At 50.5% G+C, this 20,695-nt stretch overlaps 7 protein-coding genes across 7 annotated transcripts; 4 read left to right on the top strand and 3 right to left on the bottom strand.

Annotated features, from left to right (window-relative positions):
- Nucleotides 1-298: 298 nt before the first annotated feature.
- M437DRAFT_53034 (glutathione S-transferase) lies at nt 299-1,654 on the top strand (the record flags this gene model as incomplete). The annotated part of the gene is made up of 6 exons (XM_041022463.1): nt 299-426; nt 582-645; nt 891-1,004; nt 1,057-1,137; nt 1,195-1,365; nt 1,418-1,654. 6 exons carry the CDS (start codon nt 299-301, stop codon nt 1,652-1,654), a joined length of 795 nt encoding a protein of 264 aa, XP_040877954.1.
- A 2,717-nt stretch (nt 1,655-4,371) lies between these two features.
- On the bottom strand, nt 4,372-5,193 carry M437DRAFT_53247 (uncharacterized protein; the record flags this gene model as incomplete). The annotated part of the gene is made up of 1 exon (XM_041022495.1): nt 4,372-5,193. One exon carries the CDS (start codon nt 5,191-5,193, stop codon nt 4,372-4,374), a length of 822 nt encoding a protein of 273 aa, XP_040877953.1.
- Nucleotides 5,194-11,001: 5,808 nt separating this feature from the next.
- M437DRAFT_53202 (uncharacterized protein) lies at nt 11,002-13,125 on the top strand (the record flags this gene model as incomplete). The annotated part of the gene is made up of 2 exons (XM_041022486.1): nt 11,002-11,259; nt 11,332-13,125. 2 exons carry the CDS (start codon nt 11,002-11,004, stop codon nt 13,123-13,125), a joined length of 2,052 nt encoding a protein of 683 aa, XP_040877952.1.
- An 837-nt stretch (nt 13,126-13,962) lies between these two features.
- On the bottom strand, nt 13,963-15,993 carry M437DRAFT_76893 (uncharacterized protein; the record flags this gene model as incomplete). The annotated part of the gene is made up of 4 exons (XM_041026708.1): nt 13,963-14,817; nt 14,848-14,866; nt 14,897-15,836; nt 15,888-15,993. The coding sequence occupies 4 exons, from the start codon at nt 15,991-15,993 to the stop codon at nt 13,963-13,965; spliced, it is 1,920 nt and encodes a 639-aa protein (XP_040877951.1).
- A 708-nt stretch (nt 15,994-16,701) lies between these two features.
- M437DRAFT_67704 (uncharacterized protein) lies at nt 16,702-17,190 on the top strand (the record flags this gene model as incomplete). The annotated part of the gene is made up of 2 exons (XM_041024983.1): nt 16,702-16,757; nt 16,818-17,190. The coding sequence occupies 2 exons, from the start codon at nt 16,702-16,704 to the stop codon at nt 17,188-17,190; spliced, it is 429 nt and encodes a 142-aa protein (XP_040877950.1).
- Nucleotides 17,191-17,561: 371 nt separating this feature from the next.
- Nucleotides 17,562-18,014, bottom strand: M437DRAFT_11610 (LexA/Signal peptidase; the record flags this gene model as incomplete). The annotated part of the gene is made up of 2 exons (XM_041018620.1): nt 17,562-17,690; nt 17,748-18,014. Coding segments are annotated over 2 exons (396 nt in total), but the record flags the coding sequence as incomplete, so codon positions are not given.
- Nucleotides 18,015-18,404: 390 nt separating this feature from the next.
- Nucleotides 18,405-19,667, top strand: M437DRAFT_52855 (phospholipase A2; the record flags this gene model as incomplete). The annotated part of the gene is made up of 4 exons (XM_041022430.1): nt 18,405-18,676; nt 18,803-18,954; nt 19,008-19,524; nt 19,589-19,667. 4 exons carry the CDS (start codon nt 18,405-18,407, stop codon nt 19,665-19,667), a joined length of 1,020 nt encoding a protein of 339 aa, XP_040877948.1.
- Nucleotides 19,668-20,695: the final 1,028 nt, after the last annotated feature.

Raw genomic sequence — 20,695 nt, 5'->3', positions numbered from 1 at the left:
TTCCATAGCTGCATGTCTTTTGACAATCGAAAGGTTACCCTTGTCGTCGCTGTTGAAACAACCACTTGATCAATTGTTCGGTACACGATTCGTCATTTTGCGGGGTTCGACTATCGTCATCGCATGCTCACCTCAACTCGCAATATATGTATGCTCATGGCTATATCCTGACCTTTTCGAGGCATTGTTGCAGTCCATGTCAAAACTACTACTTAGAGCAAGACCTGCCCTGAGATCTTTCCATAGTTCAAAACCGAACCTCTTTTCCCACAAATCATTCTATATTCGTTGTTTCAGTATGGATGCCAACCAGAACAACGATCCTACAAAGAAGACCTACCACAAGAAAGCTACTGGCAAAGCACTTGAGACGGTAGAGAAACATTCACAGGATCATGAACTCAAACTCTTTGGAAGTTGCTTTTGGTGAGTTGTTATTATCAATCTCTGGATGCACGAAAACGCAGTGTAGAGTCTTGAGGGATGCCCGGACAAGTCCAATCACGAACACCACTCGCACTTCATACCATCTACCCGTCTTTCAGCTTGCAAAGTAGACGCTAACGCGAACGATCACACAGTCCCTTCGTTCAGAGAGTATGGATTTCCCTTGAGATGAAGGGGCTTGATTATCAATACATTGAGGTAAGCCTCTTGAGCCCCGAGTGGTGAATACGTGGGTAGGGCTGGGACAGCCTGCCGCAAGCCTGCCTCCATTCTATCAACGTGGCAGCCTAGATCATGGTCTCTTTAGGCACTCTTCCCGGGTCGCTGGCGGCGACTAGTCGCGGCATCGGCATATTCTTGACCATAGCCCTACCCCCACAAATGCCCTACAACGACAATACGCTAGCGGCAGACCAGATAGGCTCACATTCAATGTTGTACAGGTCGATCCTTACAAAAAGCCACAACAATTGCTCGAAGTCAACCCTCGGGGTCTAGTCCCAGCCCTTCGACATGGCGACTGGGGTTGCTACGAGTCAACTGTCTTGATGGAATATGTTGAGACTGCCCCTATCCCTCAGAGACCGGCGTGCACTGATCAAATCCTAGCTTGAAGACTTGCAGAAGGGTGAGGCACTGTTGCCCAGCGATCCAAAGTTGAGAGCACATTCTCGTTTATGGTCTGATCATGTAAGATTGGCAACCACTTGCCGATAGTCGATGGTTTGAGTTCATTGAGTCGCACAGGTCAACCGTCATATTGTCCCCGGGTTCTATCGCTACCTGCAAGCCCAAGATGAAAAGTCCCAGATCGAGCATGGAGAAGAGCTCAAGGAGCAGATATCGAAGCTTGTTGATGCTGCCGACAAGTCTGGTCCTTTCTTCTTGGGAGACAAAATGACCTTTGTCGATGTCCAGGTAGGAATCCCTACGCATTCAGCCATACAGGCTAGAAGCTGATTAATCTCAGATGGCCCCATGGGTCATTCGTCTTCGTAGAGTCCTCCAGCCGTACAGGGGCTGGCCTGAGCCCGAGTCTGGCACGAGATGGGCAGCCTGGGTAAACGCCATCGAACAAGCCAATGCTGTGAGAGCTACAACGAGCACAGATGTTTTGTACAGAGAGAGCTATCAAAGGTACGCCGAAAACCGCCCAAACACATCTCAGGTACAACAGGCCATCAACTCTGGCCGGGGGCTTCCCTGAGGCTCTGTAACTAGCGGATGTTTCGTGTGCTCTTGGTCGGACATGGCCGAAGTGGCTGTTGACCGTTATTGCGACACCTGACTCAGCGGAGCGGCAGCGGAAGCGGCAGGGTTCCCGGATCGATGTGCCTGAGGCTCATTCTGACGCTTCGCGACGAGATGCCTTGGATCGACACTGTGCAAGACAAGATTTAACTTCCTCCAACTGTTAAAGAGCCATCAAACACACGCTGCAGAGTTCAAGATGTGAGATGTTTCTTTGAGCAATTAGAGATTGTCGATAAGGTTATAAAGGCCCGAGAGATGCATGACAATTTATCACAAACTCAGAGCTTGGAACTTTATACTGAACCGAGACCGAAAGTGAATTTACTGGCATGTACTCGATACTGTGGAGTGCTAGACCTTGTGTATGTCATGTTACGCAGTAGTACTAGGGATCTCAAGTTCGTTGCAAAGTCTGCAATCAGTACAAGACCAGATAGACTTGTTGATACAGAAGCTAGTACGAGGCGCTGAAGTACAGAACGAACCTCGACGCAGAGCCGGGCAAAGAGTCGATCAGGTTCATAAAGAGTTCCTGCCGACCCTGAGGCGCAATACTCACCCGCTGTCCTCCGAACAAAAACTGGAGGCTGTACGGGGAACGACGACATCAACAGGGTTCGGTCCTATTTGCTCATAGGACCCCAGCTTAGTTGAGACGATAGTGCGGAGAGCAAATGTACCCTCCGAGGACCGACTCAAGAGTAGATCTTAGGCTAGAGCCTCATGAGCCAACATCCAGGTCAGGGCCAGACAATAGAGCAAAAGGTAAGGCAGTGAGCCATCAACTCTAACTCACAAAGATAGAGAGTTACACATACGTGCAAGTATGCTGTCACTATGGCAGCGTGGACCCGTAATTTTCAAATTGCTTCAGAGCGCTCTCCCCAAACAGGCCCATGCAATTCTGACAAGGTTGCGGGTCCCATCACTGAGCAGAAGGATTTCGGCGGAGACGGAGACGGAGACGGAGACGACTTCCTGATGATCCCAAATTTGACGCTGGACGAATTGATACAACAAGTGCGAGTTGTGGAGTAAGACCAGAGGCTTACACTATGAATTTGTGTGGCCGCTAAAGAGGTAGGCGATCCGCGAAGGATCAAGCCATCGACAGCATACCAGGATCCGCTTCCGAGTATTTGGACGATACTTTATAGCGGGATATATTGGCCGCAGCACTGGTCGTCCTCAATATATCGAGCGAGTCATTGCAGAGTGACGCGGTTCTTTGAAGTCTCAAACCTATGGTCTTGACTGAGCCGGGTAAACGTGTTCATGGACGATTTAGCAGGCGAGTGACTCCGACGAGTACAATAGCACAGGCAACACCCAGGGTCTTGGTGGGGTCAGGACGAGCGCGGCTCAATCGAGGCTCGGAGCCGTGTCCGTAATGTCGCGGTCTCACGCCGTCGACAAGGGATTCCGATGCTCGCTACTGGTTTGAGTGCTCACTGGCTTCATGGGAAAAGGCCTTCTTGCATCAGGGCGCCCTGCAGCAAATTGGATATGCAGTAACAATGACGCGCTGCTACAAGGTAACGGCCCTGGGTCCGCAGGTGGGTCGCTAGGGTTCAGCTGAGGAGATGTCGGACTCTGCAGGGATATCCAAGTACCGAAAAGGTACTTCGCAAGTACGACAGCTCCGTGAACTGCGCAATTGGTGATTGGCATCAAGTCAATAAGATCGACTAGTGAACCCTGGCATTGACGAGGTTTCTTGATACGTCCTTCCCATAGAGCTGATTGTTTATGCTTCTGGTTGAGCCCTGTGGCTTGAGAAGAACGGCCTGGACGCGCTTGACCAGACATAGACACGCAACTGCCAACCAGATTCTATTGCATATACATTATTTGGTTGGAGGCTGATATTCTCATGAACACAACGCGTACGGGCGTAAGTTGAAAGTCCTCAAGGATGTGTCGCCGCAACGTCGGACATCCTACCGTTGAATGAACATGCATTGGTACGAAACGCCATCCGCTTGCAGCTGCTATGCTCGAGTCGGTCGCTTGCTTTTACGGAGCGCTTCATGAATCCGTTGCCTGCCTTTCAAGCCACAACTGTGTCATCAGAAGCATCGATCTGGCGCTGCCCTCACAACATCGGTTTTGATCTGTCTGTGTCGGACTTCATCATGACAACAAGATCGACAGATATCACAGAGGCAGATTCACTTTATTTGTGCGCAGCACAGTCACGAGTAGACGGAAGAAGAGAGGTTGGAAGAGAATGTTTAATGATTCGTATTCGTTCGGTTCTAGTACATTGTACCATACCATTATGGCTCTGAAAAAGCCACTCTTCGATCCTCTTTCCCCAATAGTGGGGCAGCAAGTGCTGTTTGCACTTGAACCAACTGCATTATACATCATTTGTCATGTGTGACGTGCCCTTGAATAATTAGGAACCAGAAACCTCGAACGCCAGTATGATGCTTTTAGTGATACATGGGACCAGGCATTCAAGTCACTGTAGCTTGGAAATGCGGTCAACCTTTTTCAGAAACAGAATCCTCCTCAGCCAGCAGTAGGAGGAAAAGAATGCGGCAGAATCGAAACAGGGTATATGTGCTTGCAGGAAAGACGTAAAAAACAGAACATGAAAGAAGCCGTGCCGACATTGATTGTTCGTAAGAAGGATCATCGAGACCATGAGGTGAAAGATGATTTCTAGCAAGAGTCTTCGCCTGACATGCGACGGTGGTCGCTGGCAGCCAAAGCGAGCGTGTCAAGACCGTTGGAAAGACCAGGCGACGGGTAGCTGTAGTGGAGGTCGGGGTCTTGAACCAGACTGGCCTGAGCAGGGAGATAATCAAGAGAGCTCGGGTAGTTTGAGCGATGGTAGAGAGGAGGCCTTGTGTTGAACTCAGACAAGATTGGTTGAGGAAGAGGCTGGATAGGGTCGGGATTGATGTAGTAAGGGCTGGTCGACATGATGGGCTGTTGACTTGATTGGAACTGGTGTTGAGGAAGTTGTTGCTGTTGCGCTGGGTGGTCTTCGAGCTGGGCAACAGCAGCAGCTTCCAATGGTCCACTGACAGACTTGCGCGGTACAGGCTTGGTAGACTTCTTCACACGGCCATCGGTAGACTTGGAGGGACCACGAACGTTCTGGTGGGTGCGACGGTGTTGCTCCATGTTGTCTTTGCGAGTGAAAGCCTTGTTGCACTCAGGACAGAAGGCATCCTTCTTGCCGGTGTGCTTCTTGGCGTGACGAGCGGCATGTCCGGATGTGGTGAAATAGTCGCTGCAGTTGTAGACCTTAGCTAGAGGGCAGGGATACTGGTTCTTCTTGGTCGAAGCCTTGTTGGCGGCAGGGGCGGCACGCGAGGATTCCGAGACAGGAGAGTTGGAGTTGCGATAGGCGGGCGCCATGGGTTGCGACATGACTGGGGCGGTTGATGATGCGACCTGCGAGGCAGGCATTGGGTAAGGCGCCACAGCCTGGGCTTCCGGGACCGGTGGGTAGACGGACGGCGTTGACTCATCCATTTTGGCGAACGAAGCGGGTCCGATGAAGAAGTGAGAGTGGGCCGACTTTGCGTGATGCAGACGGTCAAAGGATGTTGGGGGTGGTGTGAGAGGTGAAGGTGGGAGGCCGCGAGAGTCCGACGACTCGCTTCTCACCAATCGGGGAGTCTGTGGGGAAACGCTGGGCGTCGAAGCCAAACTTGGCGAGGGCGAGTGTGTGGGCCGGTAGTAGACGCTCAGCGGCGGCAGACGGGGCAGCACGGCAGCAGTGTGCGAGTCGTCGTTGAGCAGTGATACCTTCCTTCCAATGCTGTTTCTACCGTCCATCATGAGGAATACAGTCTTGGGCCAGTCTGCGGAAAGCGAGCCGCAGAAGATATAAAACTGGTACGACTTTACAAAAGCCTAGCTAGGCTTGAAGGACTGACAGGGTGGGTGAGAGGTTGTTGTTTGTTGAAACAAGAGTTTGTGTAAAGGTATCCGTGTAAAATGGTAGGATGGTAGTGACAGGTATGAAGCAGAATGTATCTTAGAAGGACTGAACACTTTCCACGCTTGCGCTGGGTGAGGGACTGGGTACTTTATGAAGGGGGAGCACCGCGCACGGCGCACGAGGGGATGCCGCAAAAGCTTCCCACTCGTCTCTACTCGCTCGTGGAGCACTTTGACCACGGTCGGATCCTGTGATGGCAAAGCCGGGATGGCCAACCCAATTACTACCCTGGAAAGCCACGAACGGCCGAGTTATCCCATGGACGGGATCGTCATATACGCCGCGGACGGCCAGCGCCATCCACCGTCTGCGCTGGGAGACATGCATGCTTGAACGCAACCTTATCGCGACAAGTGCCCGTTCACACACCAGCCCTGGCTGCAGAAGAGCGGGGCCCTGGATGAACAATCGTCGATTTGACGGAGGCGCTCTCCTGCGTCTCTGCTACTCGACCGCATCGTCTCACCCAACCAAGCCCCTAGGTAAGCCCGACCCTTGCCAGCCGCTGAGATTACTCTCGCACGATTCCTTCTGCAGCCAGCCGCCAGCGAACCCGCCAGCTGCCAAACAGTGATCTCACTGTAAAGTTGTCCCCCGAAGCTAGGAGACCCCTCCTACACAGACACACGCGAATGTCCCAAGACTGACTCGCTCCCCTCAAAGCCCACTTGCTGCTGCACTGCTTCTTCCACACATGCACCCATGCGACGTCTGCATGTAAGTATCGGATTCATCACAGTACGAACAGCCTTTTCAGATCGTCTCGTACCATCAGTCCATATGCGTGCTATCAACCGTTCGGATACCGGCGGAATTATCCTCTTGATACGGACTTTTTCTACTGATGAGCTCGCATTCGCATCGGCAATCTTGGTTGTGATTATTGGCATTCCTCCACTGCTCTGCTGTGCAGCTGTTCACTTTTGGTAGGCTCCCGCCATTATGCCACATCGGGTAGGCGCATGGTCAGGATACAATATTTACATCACAGGGTGCGGGCAAAGCTGGTCTGCCCTTCAGTCGGTCTTACCATTTTTAGTCAAGTGCCCTTCACCGTCCCTGTCAATCCTGCCCCCACTTTCTGTCATCCAGCGTCGATGTCTACGAATTCTCGATCCCCTCTTCAGGTCATCTCTTTCTAGCTGGTTTTTCTTGTAACATAGAATAATTCCTTGACTAGCACCGGCACAACCGCTCGACAATTCTTGCTGCATCGCCACCTACCAAGATTCATTTGCATTCACCGTCGCTTGATCGAACGCACTTGGAATCCTTCACTCTCATGTCGCTGCTATCACTATTTGACTTCGCTGCTGTGGAAACCGAGCCTTCCTTGATTTGTGCGTGTTCATGTTCGTCGGAGACTCGCAGGGTCTGCGGCTCTGCCCAGTGCCTGCACAACACACACCAAGGTTTCACCCTAGCGTCGTCGTTCGTCGGTCCCCTGCTTGCACGTTCGTGGACACATGTCGCAGCCAGCCGACTATTGATCTTTTGATAGTTATCACCTAATAATTACCCAAGCTATGACCATGTCGTGACGTTGGTTGTCTCTCGTCTCGCGCGTTAATAAGCCTCAGGGTCAAGACGGTGGTGCCAGAATCTGTGCTCCATAGCCTTGGGTTGGTCAAGTTGATTGATCTCCGTCAAGGCGCAACCGACCTGCTGGTATCTCCGGGGACCACGCCTGCCCACGTTGGTAAGACAGATCTGCTTGATCAAATCTACCCTTTTGCTTTTTCCGTTTCTCCCATCGGCGCGCTCGGGATGGCGGAGTTCGGACCCTTAAGAGCCTCAATCTGAGTTCTGTACAATTCACACCAGATCATCTGTTGTTTTCTATATCTTCATTTCGAGTTGGCTTGTTCATAACGCGTGGCCACTGCGAATATTGCTGTGATCTATATATGACGTCGTTGTCGCTTCTTTACGTCTCAGAATTCCAGAAAATTTGATGTCAATGCCCGCAGAGCCGCGAGCGCCCAACTGTGCGCACGGGGTCAGGGACCCTCTTCGACCATCGTCGATGTTCGTGAGATCGGCGCTGTCAGTAAGGGTCCCTGAAAAATCCCTGCTTTCGCTCTTCCCAGTTCCATCGTCCCGAGGTCAATTTCACTGTCCAACTGAGACCGACTCAGCCCCCATAGAGCTGCTCGCTCGATCGATCTCCTGCTCTGCCGGTGCACGGAATGGATGTTACAGATCTTGCAACCACGACTTGTCGCTTGATACATCTCGCATCAATCAGTTCACATAAATTTTCTATTTGCATATCAATCCTCACGATCGAATCCTGGACGAAAAAGGTGCAAAAACATCGCTAAGCAAGCACGATAACACTAGCTTGCCCGAATCGCTTACAATAACACGCTTTGTGGAAGATGGCTTCGAGCTCTCCGCACGTGGGTCAGGGCTCCTATGCTAACAACTTGCATAACCGCGCCGGCTACTAGTCCCATTGGTAAGTTCATCCTACCGGTGCTACGATTTCTCAGGAAACAGATCTCGATGGCATGCAGTAAAACTCTGCAGAGTCGATTCAGAGGTTTCCGATCTCGAATTTGATCACCTTCCGGTTTGGTGGGTTGTTTGCGCTTGTTTACCTATATTGTTATCTCCGATAGTTAGGAGACATTCTTACAAATTGCCCTTCTTGGATACACTAGGGGATGCAGTCCGCATTTCTTCGAAGTTTGTCGATACAAGTCCAGCGTATGTATCATGGCGATCCTAAGTCTGCAGCGGACTTCTGTGCGCCTTTAACCAGTCTCCTACTCGAGTACAGCACAGCTTCACGAAGAGAGATCTGCATAAGATTGTACTGCGTCAGTGTCTACGTCGAAGTCGATAAACTATCTTCATTGCATGAGGCCTATGATTGATGTCATGCGGTTGCGACGACCGCAATGCTTAGCCCGCCACTTTAACCTCACGTCAAAAACTCTCTTGCATGTCACCACCGTCGTGTTGTGAGTGCGCCCCTAACTTTTAGTGCTTGGATTTTGTTCAGGAGAGCGCTTAGCAACGGACAGTCTCCACAGTCTTCGGACTGCGAAAGAAGAAGCTAAGGTACCGTTGCGCACACACGTTCGGATTATTCGGTCTCGGCTTAAGAAGATGTTCTTTGGAGCCAGATTCATAGTGGACTAGCCTCGCCTCTAGGAGACTGATTCCCCACGGCAAACACTCGTGCGAGAGAGAACCGACCCTTGAAGGTTGAAATCGTAATATCCTGATGGTCGTTATAGCTTGGTAGCTACAATTTGGCTTCTTCGATGGTCGAGAACATCTGCCGTTCTTCTCCATTGAGTAATCACTGACCAGAATCAACCGCCTAGGCGAAACAATTAATTTGCAAAGACGAAGGGATAAATAAACATGCGGCCCTAAAAATTGTCTGGATTCGAGGGCTTTCCAGAGTCGGTGACGCTTGGGTACGTACAAACAATGTTGTATTCTACTCAGAGTACATGTTCATCGAGCTTGTTCACAGCTGTATAGACCCACCATGACGCAAGGGTTTGGTTCACGGAGTCGGTTCCGTCCGTGGACACATGTCTCCATGCGTGCCCACCCTGTAACGACACGCGTGGTATCGTCGTGCCCTATTATCACTAATCAGACCTCGTGTCGTGCGGAACACCTATGGTATCCCGTGTACCAGCATGCCTCGCTACCGCTGAAGCAAGCAAGACACTTTCGGGGGAACACATGGTTTGGCAATCCTCTTCTACCTCTCCTCACGGCTTATCTGGACCGGGGCCACGTCCGCTGTTTCCTCTTCTACATCTTTTCACGGTTTGTTTAAATCGGAGTCACGTCCACCATTCCCTCATGTCAAAGTAAGGATCCGCATAATGCAGAATGTACAAGGATCCACCAATCTGCCTGCACATTGGTAAAGTGGCTGCGAAACTGCAGCTGTTGACAGGAGAAATCTCACGTTCGAATCCTGGGTCGCAGGACTCGTACATGCATGGTGGCTGTCGCCAAATTGTCGACTACAATGCTGCATGTTATGACCGTTGTCTCAGCCGCATACACCACGTTCTATGGGGTTGGCTAAAGGAGAATACCGAACTGATGCATAGCCAATTCCTGGCTCTAAAATTGGATGGTGCATTTGAAATAATGCGCCATGAAGTGCTGCCAACGGAAGTGCGTCCAACAAGCAAGCTAGACCACAGCCACATAACTTGTCGTCCGCTAAAGTCCTCGACTGCATGGTTAGCCTGAATGGGATGTCTAGCGGTCAAGCGGGATGGCCGCATTCCTCATTCAGGACTGATTGACGGCCGCTTGCGACTTGTCTGATTTTCACGCTAAGAGACTGTTCGGTTCACGGGCGATAGCATACATAAGCGCAATCAATCTACTCGAGTACCTATGCCCTACGCATGTCAATATGGGGCTAGAACCATGTTCTACGGCTCTCACTGTGACCCTGAAGCTCTGGCATACCTCACCTCCTGAGTTGTTTACGGCTCGCGACTTGCGGTGACCAAGTTACAGTGCTCAGCTGCAATGACAGGTGGGCTCTCTGCAGGAAGGCAGACGAGGCGTCGTCGCCGACGGCGGGATGCCTTGCTTTTGCCCTCGCTAGCTGCCGACGGCGAACAGATTAGCAACATGGTCAAACTTTGAATTCGCATGACAATATGGGTAAGGACTGGTACCAGTACCATGGACAGTCTCCTCCTTCGAATCAAGACGGACGTCGTTTCCGACAAACGTTACGAATTTGCCATGAGGCTCTGCGGAGCAGGAAATGTCAGCTGGTCACTTTGGCAGCAGCTAAGCGAGCGTAGAGCTACGATACACGACCATGCAACAACATGAGGTCAAGTCACGGCAATTTGCATGGCAGTTGCAGCAAGTTCTCCGCATGGTCTGGCTAGTGGATCAAAGACGGATCAGGAATCAGGATGTCAGCAAGCAGCATGGGATAATAAATTAGCATGACGACGGCATGTCATACAAGGCGAAATTTAGCCGCGGAGCTCGCGCGGTATCGTATGTGTGCTCTCATATGGTTGGTAATTAAGCATGCGACCTGCTTCTTGGTGAACATGTCGTTGCAAAGATGACACAAAACAACAGTCTCAGCTATCATGATGCACGTTAAAGACAGAAGAGCGCGAGAAGCAAGATGGCTTGAGAGAGGGACAAGTTTTCGGCGATAGGTAGGTAAGGTAGCGTAGCAATAGGTAGCCAAGGTATGCAGTTACCGTGAAAGGGAAGCTGCACTGACCATGAGGGCGTCATTTGCGACTTTCCCAAGCAGCCAAGTCAAGCAAGCCCTTGAACTTTTTGAACCATCGCCTTGACTCAACATCATGGGTCTCGAAGATTTTGAAAAGGAACTAGCAGCCAACAAGACCAAAGAGTCTGGCAGCCAGCGACACAGCAGTAGAGACGACGAGCGACGACGTCACAGACATCACCACCGCTCGTCGCGCCATGACGACCACGGCCACGACTCCAGACATAAGCGCCGCCATCACCGCGACAGGGATGATGAAGACGACCGCCGCGACCGTCACTCCAAGCGCAGGCGCAGTCGCTCGCCTCGTCCGACGCGCCCGCAGGACGACGTTGAGGACGAAGATGACTGGGTAGAGAAGGAAGCCATGACTGCACCACCAACTGACGACATTCTCGACGAGCAACTGGAAGCCGCCGCCAACAGGAACCTCAAGCGCGACACTTGGATGGAAGCTCCATCGTCACTCAACATCGACTATGTCCAGCGACAACGTCCCAAGTCTCCACCCTCACAATTCGTCTCCGCAAAAGATCAACTGGATCGTAAGATACACCAGCAGGACCTAGAACAACTAGCAAGAGATCTGGAAGAAGGCGATCAGGAGGAACAGGATCCACCACTTGCTGAAGATGAACCTATACACCACGACGTATCCTACACTTTTGGCGACCAAGGTTCCCAATGGCGTATGACAAAGCTAAATGCCGTCTACCGTCAGGCCAAAGAATCCGGCCGCTCTGAGGATGAGGTCGCCTTGGAACGCTTCGGCTCTTTAAGGGACTATGATGATGCTCGTGAAGAAGAACGTGAGTTAGACCGCCGTCAGATGTATGGAAAGGACTACGTCGGTCTCGAAAAGCCAAGCGGTGAGTTGTATGCTGAGCGGAAACGAAAAGCTGGTCTGCATCGCCAATCACCCGAGCCTGCTGCCAATCTTCCTGTGCCGCAACATGCCAACCCAAATCAGGGTCAAGTCATACATGAGGCTGCTCCACCAGCAACCACTGTAGCTCTGGATCAAACCGCTCTGAACAAACTAAAAGCCCAGTTGATGAAGGCAAAATTGCGCAACGCTCCCAATGCCGCTGCTCTCGAGGCCGAATATGAAGCCGCTGCTACTGCTGCGGCTGCCAACAACAAGCAGTCAGATGTAGTCGTATTGAGCGCAGTCGAGAACCGCATGCTTGCTGGAGGTCGTGGTAATGAGGTGAAAAATGTTGATAATAAACGTGGCCGTGAGCGTGGCCATGTTGAGGAGAACGAGGACATGACCATTGAAGACATGGTGCGTCAAGAAAGGCGCACTCGTGGAATGGCTGGTGGTGAGGGCAAAGCTTTCGCAGAGCGCATTGCGAAAGACGCAAAGTTTACTGATGATCTTGATTACATGGATGAAAACGCCAGCAAGCTTGCCAAACGAGTGGGAAAATCCGAGATCAACCTGCGCAATACTGCTATCGGAGACTTCCAAAAGATGCAGAGAATTCTGGACTCGTGTCCGCTGTGCCACCACGAAGATACGAATACACCTCCGGCAGCGCCCATACTGTCTTTAGCCACCAGGGTATACATGACTTTGCAAACAGAACCCGAGCTTTCGACAGGCGGCGCCGTCATTGTGCCCATCCAGCACCGTCTGAATTTGTTGGAATGCGACGATGACGAATGGGAAGAGATACGCAACTTCATGAAGAGTCTAACTCGCATGTACTACGAACGAGAAAAGGGAGTCATCTTTTACGAAAATGCAGCACACATGCATAGTCGACGTGGCCACGCAGCGCTCTTTGCCGTGCCTGTACCTCTCCATCTCGCCGACAACGCGCCTGCTTTCTTCAAGGAGGCAATTCTGAGTGCCGATGAGGAGTGGAGTCAACACAAAAAAATCATTGACACTCTTGCGAATTCACAGCGTGCAGGATATGGCAAACAAGCATTCAGAAAGAGTCTGGTCAAGGAGATGCCCTACTTCCACGTCTGGTTCAATCTGGACGGAGGATTGGGCCATGTCATTGAAGATGAGCGAAGATGGCCCAAGGGTGATCTTTTTGCAAGAGAGGTCATTGGAGGCATGCTGCGGAAGGGGCCCGAGATCATAAAGAAGCAGGGAAGGTGGATTAGACAAGACCCTAGAGTCGAAAGCTTCAGAAAACGCTGGGAGAAGTTCGACTGGACAAGCGTGCTGATGGGTTGAGTAGGTTTTGTAAATTCGAAAACGAAACAATGATCTTTGTCAATACATCACTTTTATGATGCTCGACCGTGCACGCAGCTATCACTATATGATTTACACGTCATTGACAAAGCGATTGTGATTCATGTTTCGAACCAACTTAGCTATGAACGACAGAGCACCATCACATGATGAGTGATCGATTCGCTCTTCTTCCTGTGCTCGTCGTACAATCAAGGACTCAAAAAGGGTTGCTGTGCAATCTCGGAATTTGAATGATGGAAGGGCCAGCTTGCTTGTTGGCCAGGAGACCCTGGTTGCTTTCTTCGAGAATTGAAAAAACAACACCCATGACCTTTTATGTTCAAGATCATGGATGTTTCTAACGGAGAAAAATGGTGCATCGCATACTCTAACATACACTCTGAGTGGTACGTATAAAGGTATACGAAAAACGCCTTCACGTGAACCTGCTTATCACATTTTCGTGAATTTTTGTAGTAAAGGGAACCCAAAATGAGTAAGAGCAGGTTGAGACCACAAGTCAATATCACGAACCATCACCATCTTTGCCATAAGTGCTACTCCAAGGGGTCGGAATCGCTGCCCAAGGGATATGCAGGCGTGAAAATCTTGAGCGAGATGAAGGCACCAAAAGAAGGGCTTAGTCATAGGCCGTGGTGTATACCTTGTACGTCTGCGACGGAATCATTTTCACCAGTCTTATATCACCAAGATGCACCAGAACCCGAGAGGCATAGAGAAAAGAACCTTTATTAGAAGAAAATTACGGACCAAAGCCGAGAACTAATTTGTATATGGAAAAGGAGAAAAAATAAAAAGAACGAAATCAGACACCTAAGACACGTAAAGCTGTACATCCTCGACACCGGCGGCGATCGCCTGCGCGCCGCCATAACACCTGATCATAATATCAAAGACGCCACTGAAACCATTATTTACCGAACCACTGCCAGTGATGCTCTGGTAGGCTGCATCACCATAAGTGTACGTCGTCTGAGCGAACGAGATACCAAAACCATTGGAATCGACAAAGTAGACTTGCACGCTGCAAGAAGAGCCATCGTTGGCAAGTCCCGACGGGTAGTTGAGCAAAAGACCCATCGAGGCAGTGTATGTCGTGCCAGACGTTGCGTTTGCGGGTTGCTGCAGCAGGGCAGCTTGGGAATTAGAGTCACCGCCAGCGGGGAAAGTAATAACCGAGACATAAGCATTGGGGTTGCCTTGAATGGCGAAGGTAGGATCGCCCAGACGATATAGGGCCCAGCCCGAAAAGTCGCCTGTGCCAAAGTCGCCATTGGTCAGCATGTTGGCCCCGGTCGTGCTTGCACTTGCAGCAGAAGATGTCGTCGAAGAAGGAGTCGAGGTGCTAGTGGTCACAGCAGCGTTTGCGGTTGCAGCGGTCGATGTAGCACTTCCGGCATCTGCAACAAGAAGCTGAATGTTGCCAAAGCCCAGAGCGAAGCTTGCCGCCGAAGAGCTGGCGCTGTTGCAGTAGGTATCTATCTGGAATCGGCCAGTGAAAGCCTGCAATAGTGTGCCAGAAGCAGAATCAGACAAAACAGCACCGCTTGTGGAAGCAACACCATACTGCTTGAGAATGATGCTGTCACTTCCAAGACTGTATTTGACAACGCAAGCCACGCCTGCAGGAAGACCGCTGGGGTAGTTGAGATAGACATCGGCACTTAGCTGCCAGGCTGAATTTGCTGGGATAGTGACGTTCTGGTATAGTTGGCCACTTGCATTGTCATCGGCAGCCAGTGCGTACTTGACAAGTGCTTCGTAGTTCGAATCGCCAGCGAGCGAAGCTACGGCGAACTTGGTACCAAAGGCGCGAGCACCGTGCCAGCCGGTGGTAGAGCCCTGGCTAAAGATTCCATTGGCTATGACATTACTGCCATTGGAGAGATCCTTGGTGTTGGCAGAAGCCGCAGTCGTCGCACTTGAAGCGACAGTGCTGGACGACGTTTGAATGCTAGACGACGATCGCGTCGAGACACCTGTGGGGGCCTTTTGGTTGGTGACGACGCCAGTGACCGCATCCATGGGAATGGCAACTGCAGAGAAAGTGGTAGAGGACACGGATGAGGTTGCTGAAGAAGCGGAAGATGAAAGGTGAGATTGGGCCGAAGTAGAACTTGTGAAGGAGCTTGACGAGCTCTTAATCGTTGATGAAGGCATACTGCTGGTCTTGCTAGAGCTGCTGCTGCTCTGCTTAGTCGACACAGAAGTCCATGTTGACTTCTTACTTGCAACACTCGTTGATGTAGCAGTAGACTTTTGGGATGTCGAACTTTTTGAGGATGTAGACTGCTTCGAGGTGGTTGACTGCTTGCTTGAGGTACTTGTCTTCTTAGTCGAGGTTGAGCTCTTGGTCGCAGAGGATGCTCTGGTTGAGATTGGGGCCTCTTTCAATGTTGACTTGATGGAAGTTGTGATCTTTGTGGACGAGGTGGCCTTTTTGGTAGTAGAGGAAGTCACTTTCTTAGTGGACGAAGGCTTCTTTGTGGAACTTGTTGTCTTCTTTGCTGCTGCCGCAGATGAGGATGAAGCGGAAGCCTCAACGCATTTACATGCATTGCTGATCTGGGCGACAGTCAAGCCCTTGACGGTAGACTTTGATTGTTTGGTGGCGAGCCATGACTTGCAGTAGGCTACTGGCTGCTTGTTGCTGCTGTTCACAGTCTTGATATCATTGTTATTGCATGCTGTTTTTGATCAGTAAGTGCCCTCTCGCTCTTTGTCTCGAGACAACGCACTTGTAGCAGCTCTAGGCTGCAAATTTTCATTAAGAGGAATGGCAGATGCGTAGGGAAGGGCGAGAAGAGAAAGGCAAAAGAGAGACTGAGCAGATGGGATATACATTTTGAAAGAGCCCGACCAGGAGAATGGGCTGGAGGTATGGGAGATAGCGAGAGAGGATAAAGGGAGTACTTAGGTAGGAATTCCACGTGTTGAGGCGGCGCCATGTCTTGTAACGACCCGCGGTGAACACATTATTTTCAGGACGTTTTTTGCCGAGTATTTGGAGGTAAGCAAATCTGGAGCAAAGCAAGCGGGAATGGTACAAAAAGGGACTGGAACGTGTAAAGCGTTATGAACGTTAGATGGACGGCAATTGAACTCAAGACACAGGGTCAAATACACAGATGACCAATTAGTCAAGATACTTTATTACCGCCGAATATCGATAAAGACTGATTTTTAAGAGCAGGCGGGGTTTCGATGATGGTCCAAGTTTGATTGATGGACATGTCGAGCGTGAAGAAGAAGGGAAAGTGCAGCAAGCGCATGTGAGGTAAGGAAGGTGCAGCTCTCAAGAAAGCTTGGCAGAGCAGGTCGTCACTTATTGGCGTCCGGATGCCTCTTGTGTCTCAACGCAGGCCATTCCCAGCAGCAACGGTTTTTGGATGTACAGAACCAGACTCGGCTACGACTCAGAAGAACCGGCACTCGCCATACCTGCCGCCCTCGCTCGCCCAGTCAAGCCCTGACCGTTTGCACAGCTCCCAAGCAGCTTCGCCAACTCGGCTACACCATCGTCTCTCAATTCTCAATTTATCCACACTCGTCATGGCTCTCCTGTCTAGCGCTCTCAACATCTTTGGCGCTGTGCTACTGGCACATGCGTACGTTTTACATCTCACACTCGGACTCGTCCATTGTCACACAACTGACTCGGTTTGCAGCGTCTACAGTGCCTATGAACACTCAACCCTAGCCACCATTGCCGGCAGTCTTCCCGTCTCACCAGTCCACTCATACATCATCCCAACAATCGACCTGCCGCTCGACATCACGCTGGAGACACTGACGGCTGTCCTCCTGCTCTGCATCGGCATCGTGGTAGGCAGTCCGGAATTGAAGCCCATCCAATGGCGCGTATGGGCTGGCAAGCTGGAGAAGGACAAGAGTGCAAAGACCGAGAGCATCAACGGCGATCCACTAGGTCCCAGGGGAAATCCATACGCAGCTTTGGAGCAGAGACAGGGCTTCCTTGACATCAGAAGTCAGCGCAACGAGTTTGCTGATTGGGTCAAGAGTGGCAGCAGTAAGAAGTGATGGTTCAGAATATCTATATACCCACCAACACGTTCAATCCGTCATGAATGACGGTTGTTTCAAGCAGGACGACTCTGTACATCCTCTTGATATGCTTGAACCGAATCCATATGAGGACGTCTCGTGTGATTCGTCTCTTTTGTCCTCATGTACATGTCATGAACAGATCATGTCGGTCTTGCCCAGCTGTAGGCTCTGAAGCGGCCTGTCTTCTCTGTACACAGAGGGTATGGTTTGATTGTGTGTGCTTGTCGTGCTCTCTTGGTGACAGCTGACTCTTTCTCTCAACCTCCTTTTGACATGATTGCTGTATCTTGGACGTCTTCGGAGTCGTTGTATTCCCTCAGGGCGTTATGTACCGGTTGTGGCATCTCCAGCCAGTCATTCCAGATAGCGACGACCTTGCCCTTGATCAAGGCTAGAGGGACTGGGCCATACATCCTTGAGTCGCGTGAGGCTGCCAGGTTGTCTCCGACCGTCCAACAGTGACCGACAGGAACCTGTTATCGATCGTGTAAGCAAGACGGTCAACAGGCGATTCAACAAGACATGCTAACCTGTATCATGGTACCGTCTCCCTTGCCGGGCGTGTCTCTGAGCACAAAATCGCCGGGCATGCCGATGACTCTTTTGATGGTCGTCATCTCGCCCTGTATGGGATGCTTGTACGAGATTATGTCGCCAACTTGAATGCCACGACCGCGGCGATACCATTTGGAGACAATGACGCTTGTACCGCTGGCGTTTAGAGTAGGAAGCATTGAAGGTCCCCAAGTACCACTCCAGCTGTAGCCATGGTCGAAGAAGATGTGTATACTGAGAAGGATAGCAATGCCGATACCTAAGCCTTCGCCAGCACCGCCAAAGAGGCCCTTCCTTTGGCTCCCCGCTGGTCGAGGCTGCTTGATATGTTTTGGCGTTCCCGAGATCGTATATCCAAAGATTGAAGTTGAGATATTCCGCCGACGGAGCCCAATTATGGGCGTTCTGTTGGAGATAGCACCTCGTTGCGCGAGCAAAAGTCGTCGCAACATATCAATCTGATCAGCACTCGGTACAATAAATCTAGTGTCGTGTGAAATGCGATCATGCATCAAGCCGACATGCATGCATCGTCACAAGCTCGGACCACTATCCCGACTTTTTTCCTATCCACCATCCAGTTCAACTTGCATTTTGATCGCAACAACTTGCAGATCGAATTGGAGAAAGACATGACACAGTCAAGCACTCAAGACCAAGCGACTAAGCTAGATAATGCTGTTCGGGAACTCATCACAACCTACGATGAGCTTAATCCAAGTCTGGTCGATGAATTATGGGAAGAGCCAAGTGCTCTTGAGTTCATGCAATATGTTGCGAGGAATCGGCCGTTTGTCGTAAGAAAAGGTGCCCAAGACTGGACTGCGGTCCAAAAATGGGACTCCCACTATCTTCTCAATGTTCTTGGAGACACTCTCGTCAATGTAGCAATCACTCCTTTCGGGTAGGTGCTATCAAGTTGTCCCTTCCTCTCATCCTTCCCCTTGCTAGTCCTCATTCCGTTACAAACTCTTTTCTCTATTCTCTCTACTCCACACAACACATCATCCTGGTATTGACACGCAACAAGCAACGCAGATGCAGTGCTGAAAGAAGGTGATGGCTCACTATCCTACGTCAAACCACTCGAACGGCTTGAGCCTTTCGACAAGGTCATCCGCTACATCGCAGAGCAGGAATCAAATCGGTCAGAACCTTCACCTGTCAAGTATGCTCAGACCCGTACGTTTTTGCCTCGTCTCCTCGGGACAAGATGTGATATTGAAAGATGCCAGAAAATGACAACCTCCGCAACGAGTATTCCTCTCTCTTCGACGATGTGCCTTCCGATATACCGTTCGCACGCATTGCCCTTCGCAAAACACCAGAAGCTGTAAACTTTTGGCTGGGCAACAGTCTTTCCACTACTTCACTCCACAAAGACAATTACGAGAACCTCTACGTCCAGGTGCGCGGTCAGAAGCACTTTGTCATTATGCCTCCCACAGCTGCCGCTGCCGTTAACGAGCAGAGTGTTAGTGGTACGACATATGTCTCTACTAACAAGGACGAGACGGCGGAGTTGAAAGTGCAGGATCTAAAGCATGTGCTTGATGAGCCTGAGCTCATTGTCCCAGTACCCACTTGGGACCCAGATTTCCCTGATGTTAGACCAACGCCGTACTCTAAGCTTGTCAGACCTTTGCGAGTCACGCTCAATGAAGGTGATATGCTATATCTACCTGCCATGTGGTATCACAAAGTCGGGCAGAGCTGTGGCGACGAAGGCTACTGCTGTGCTGTCAACTACTGGTAAGTCACATCTGTTCTTGTTGAATGAATAAGGAACGTGGCTGATCGTTTCTCTCTGCTTTAGGTATGACATGGAGTTTGGTGGATCCTTCTGGGCTTCCAACGCCTTTGCGCGCGATGTTGCGAGAGTTGTCAATAATTGACTCGCGTGACTGGAGATTTGCAAGCATCGCCAAAGAAGACTGCGTTAGATGCAAGAACTCGAAAATAGCACAAACGTCCCAACGCAGGCTGCAACAGTGATACGACGATCTCCAACGACGACTGAATCTAAGAAGCGCGCGACACCGCCACCAACCCTACCACTATCTCCGGTAGCCACTTAGATGTCCAATAGAAGCCATCCGAGGATAGCACAGAGTAGCTTCATATGACCATGGCAGGATCCGAAAGTGAAGACAACTACAATGAAGATTTCATTGAAGTATGCACTATAAAGAGGCACAGCTATCTTAGAAAGCAGAGACGTGTCCACAGAGAGCCGTTCAGTTGTCGCTTCTCAGTGGCATCGTTCAGTTTTCTAATAGCATTGTGCATTCTTATAACTACACGTGGGACTCAGCTTAGCACAAGGGAAGGTAGGATTGAATTTGGCAGATATTCTTGTCTTGGGTTCGTGTAAGAACAGCGAAAGGGTTGAATGACATGAAAAACATCTCACGACAGACGTTACGTTGGATAAGAAGAAGAAGAAAGGAAGAAAAGAGGTTGGTAGAGGTTGAGGTTTATATAGGTCGATAAAACCATGAATGAGAGTGCGGAAAAGTGAAAGTGACGCTGGCTCGATGCCGAACGTGAAGTTTGTCGTGTGAAGTGACTTAAAGACCTAGCGAATGTCAATAGAACAAATAGTGAAGGCTCTGAAGTATGTGTTTACATATCTCAATGAAACAAGCACGATGGAGAACTGCATTGTGCATTGCGATGGCTAGAAGATGGGTCAGAGAGCGAGTATGGAGCATCGGACATTGGAAGATCAGGTCTCTGACCCGATGAAGTAGTGAACGGTTCAAAATGAGAAGGAGCGATCCGACTGGCACTGGTTGCTACGTGACCTTTGGTTGTCTGCAAGTTCAAGGAAGCTGCTATCCATCGACCGCATATAGATAGTTTGGACTGTGGAAGGTGCACAAATCTGTTACCCCTCGTGGACTCATGAAGTTCCTGTCGT

Source organism: Aureobasidium melanogenum (genome assembly GCF_000721775.1).
Source record: "Aureobasidium melanogenum CBS 110374 unplaced genomic scaffold scaffold_17, whole genome shotgun sequence".
Taxonomy (NCBI): Eukaryota; Fungi; Ascomycota; class Dothideomycetes; order Dothideales; family Saccotheciaceae; genus Aureobasidium; species Aureobasidium melanogenum.
This window is presented reverse-complemented; position numbering and strand designations above follow the sequence as displayed.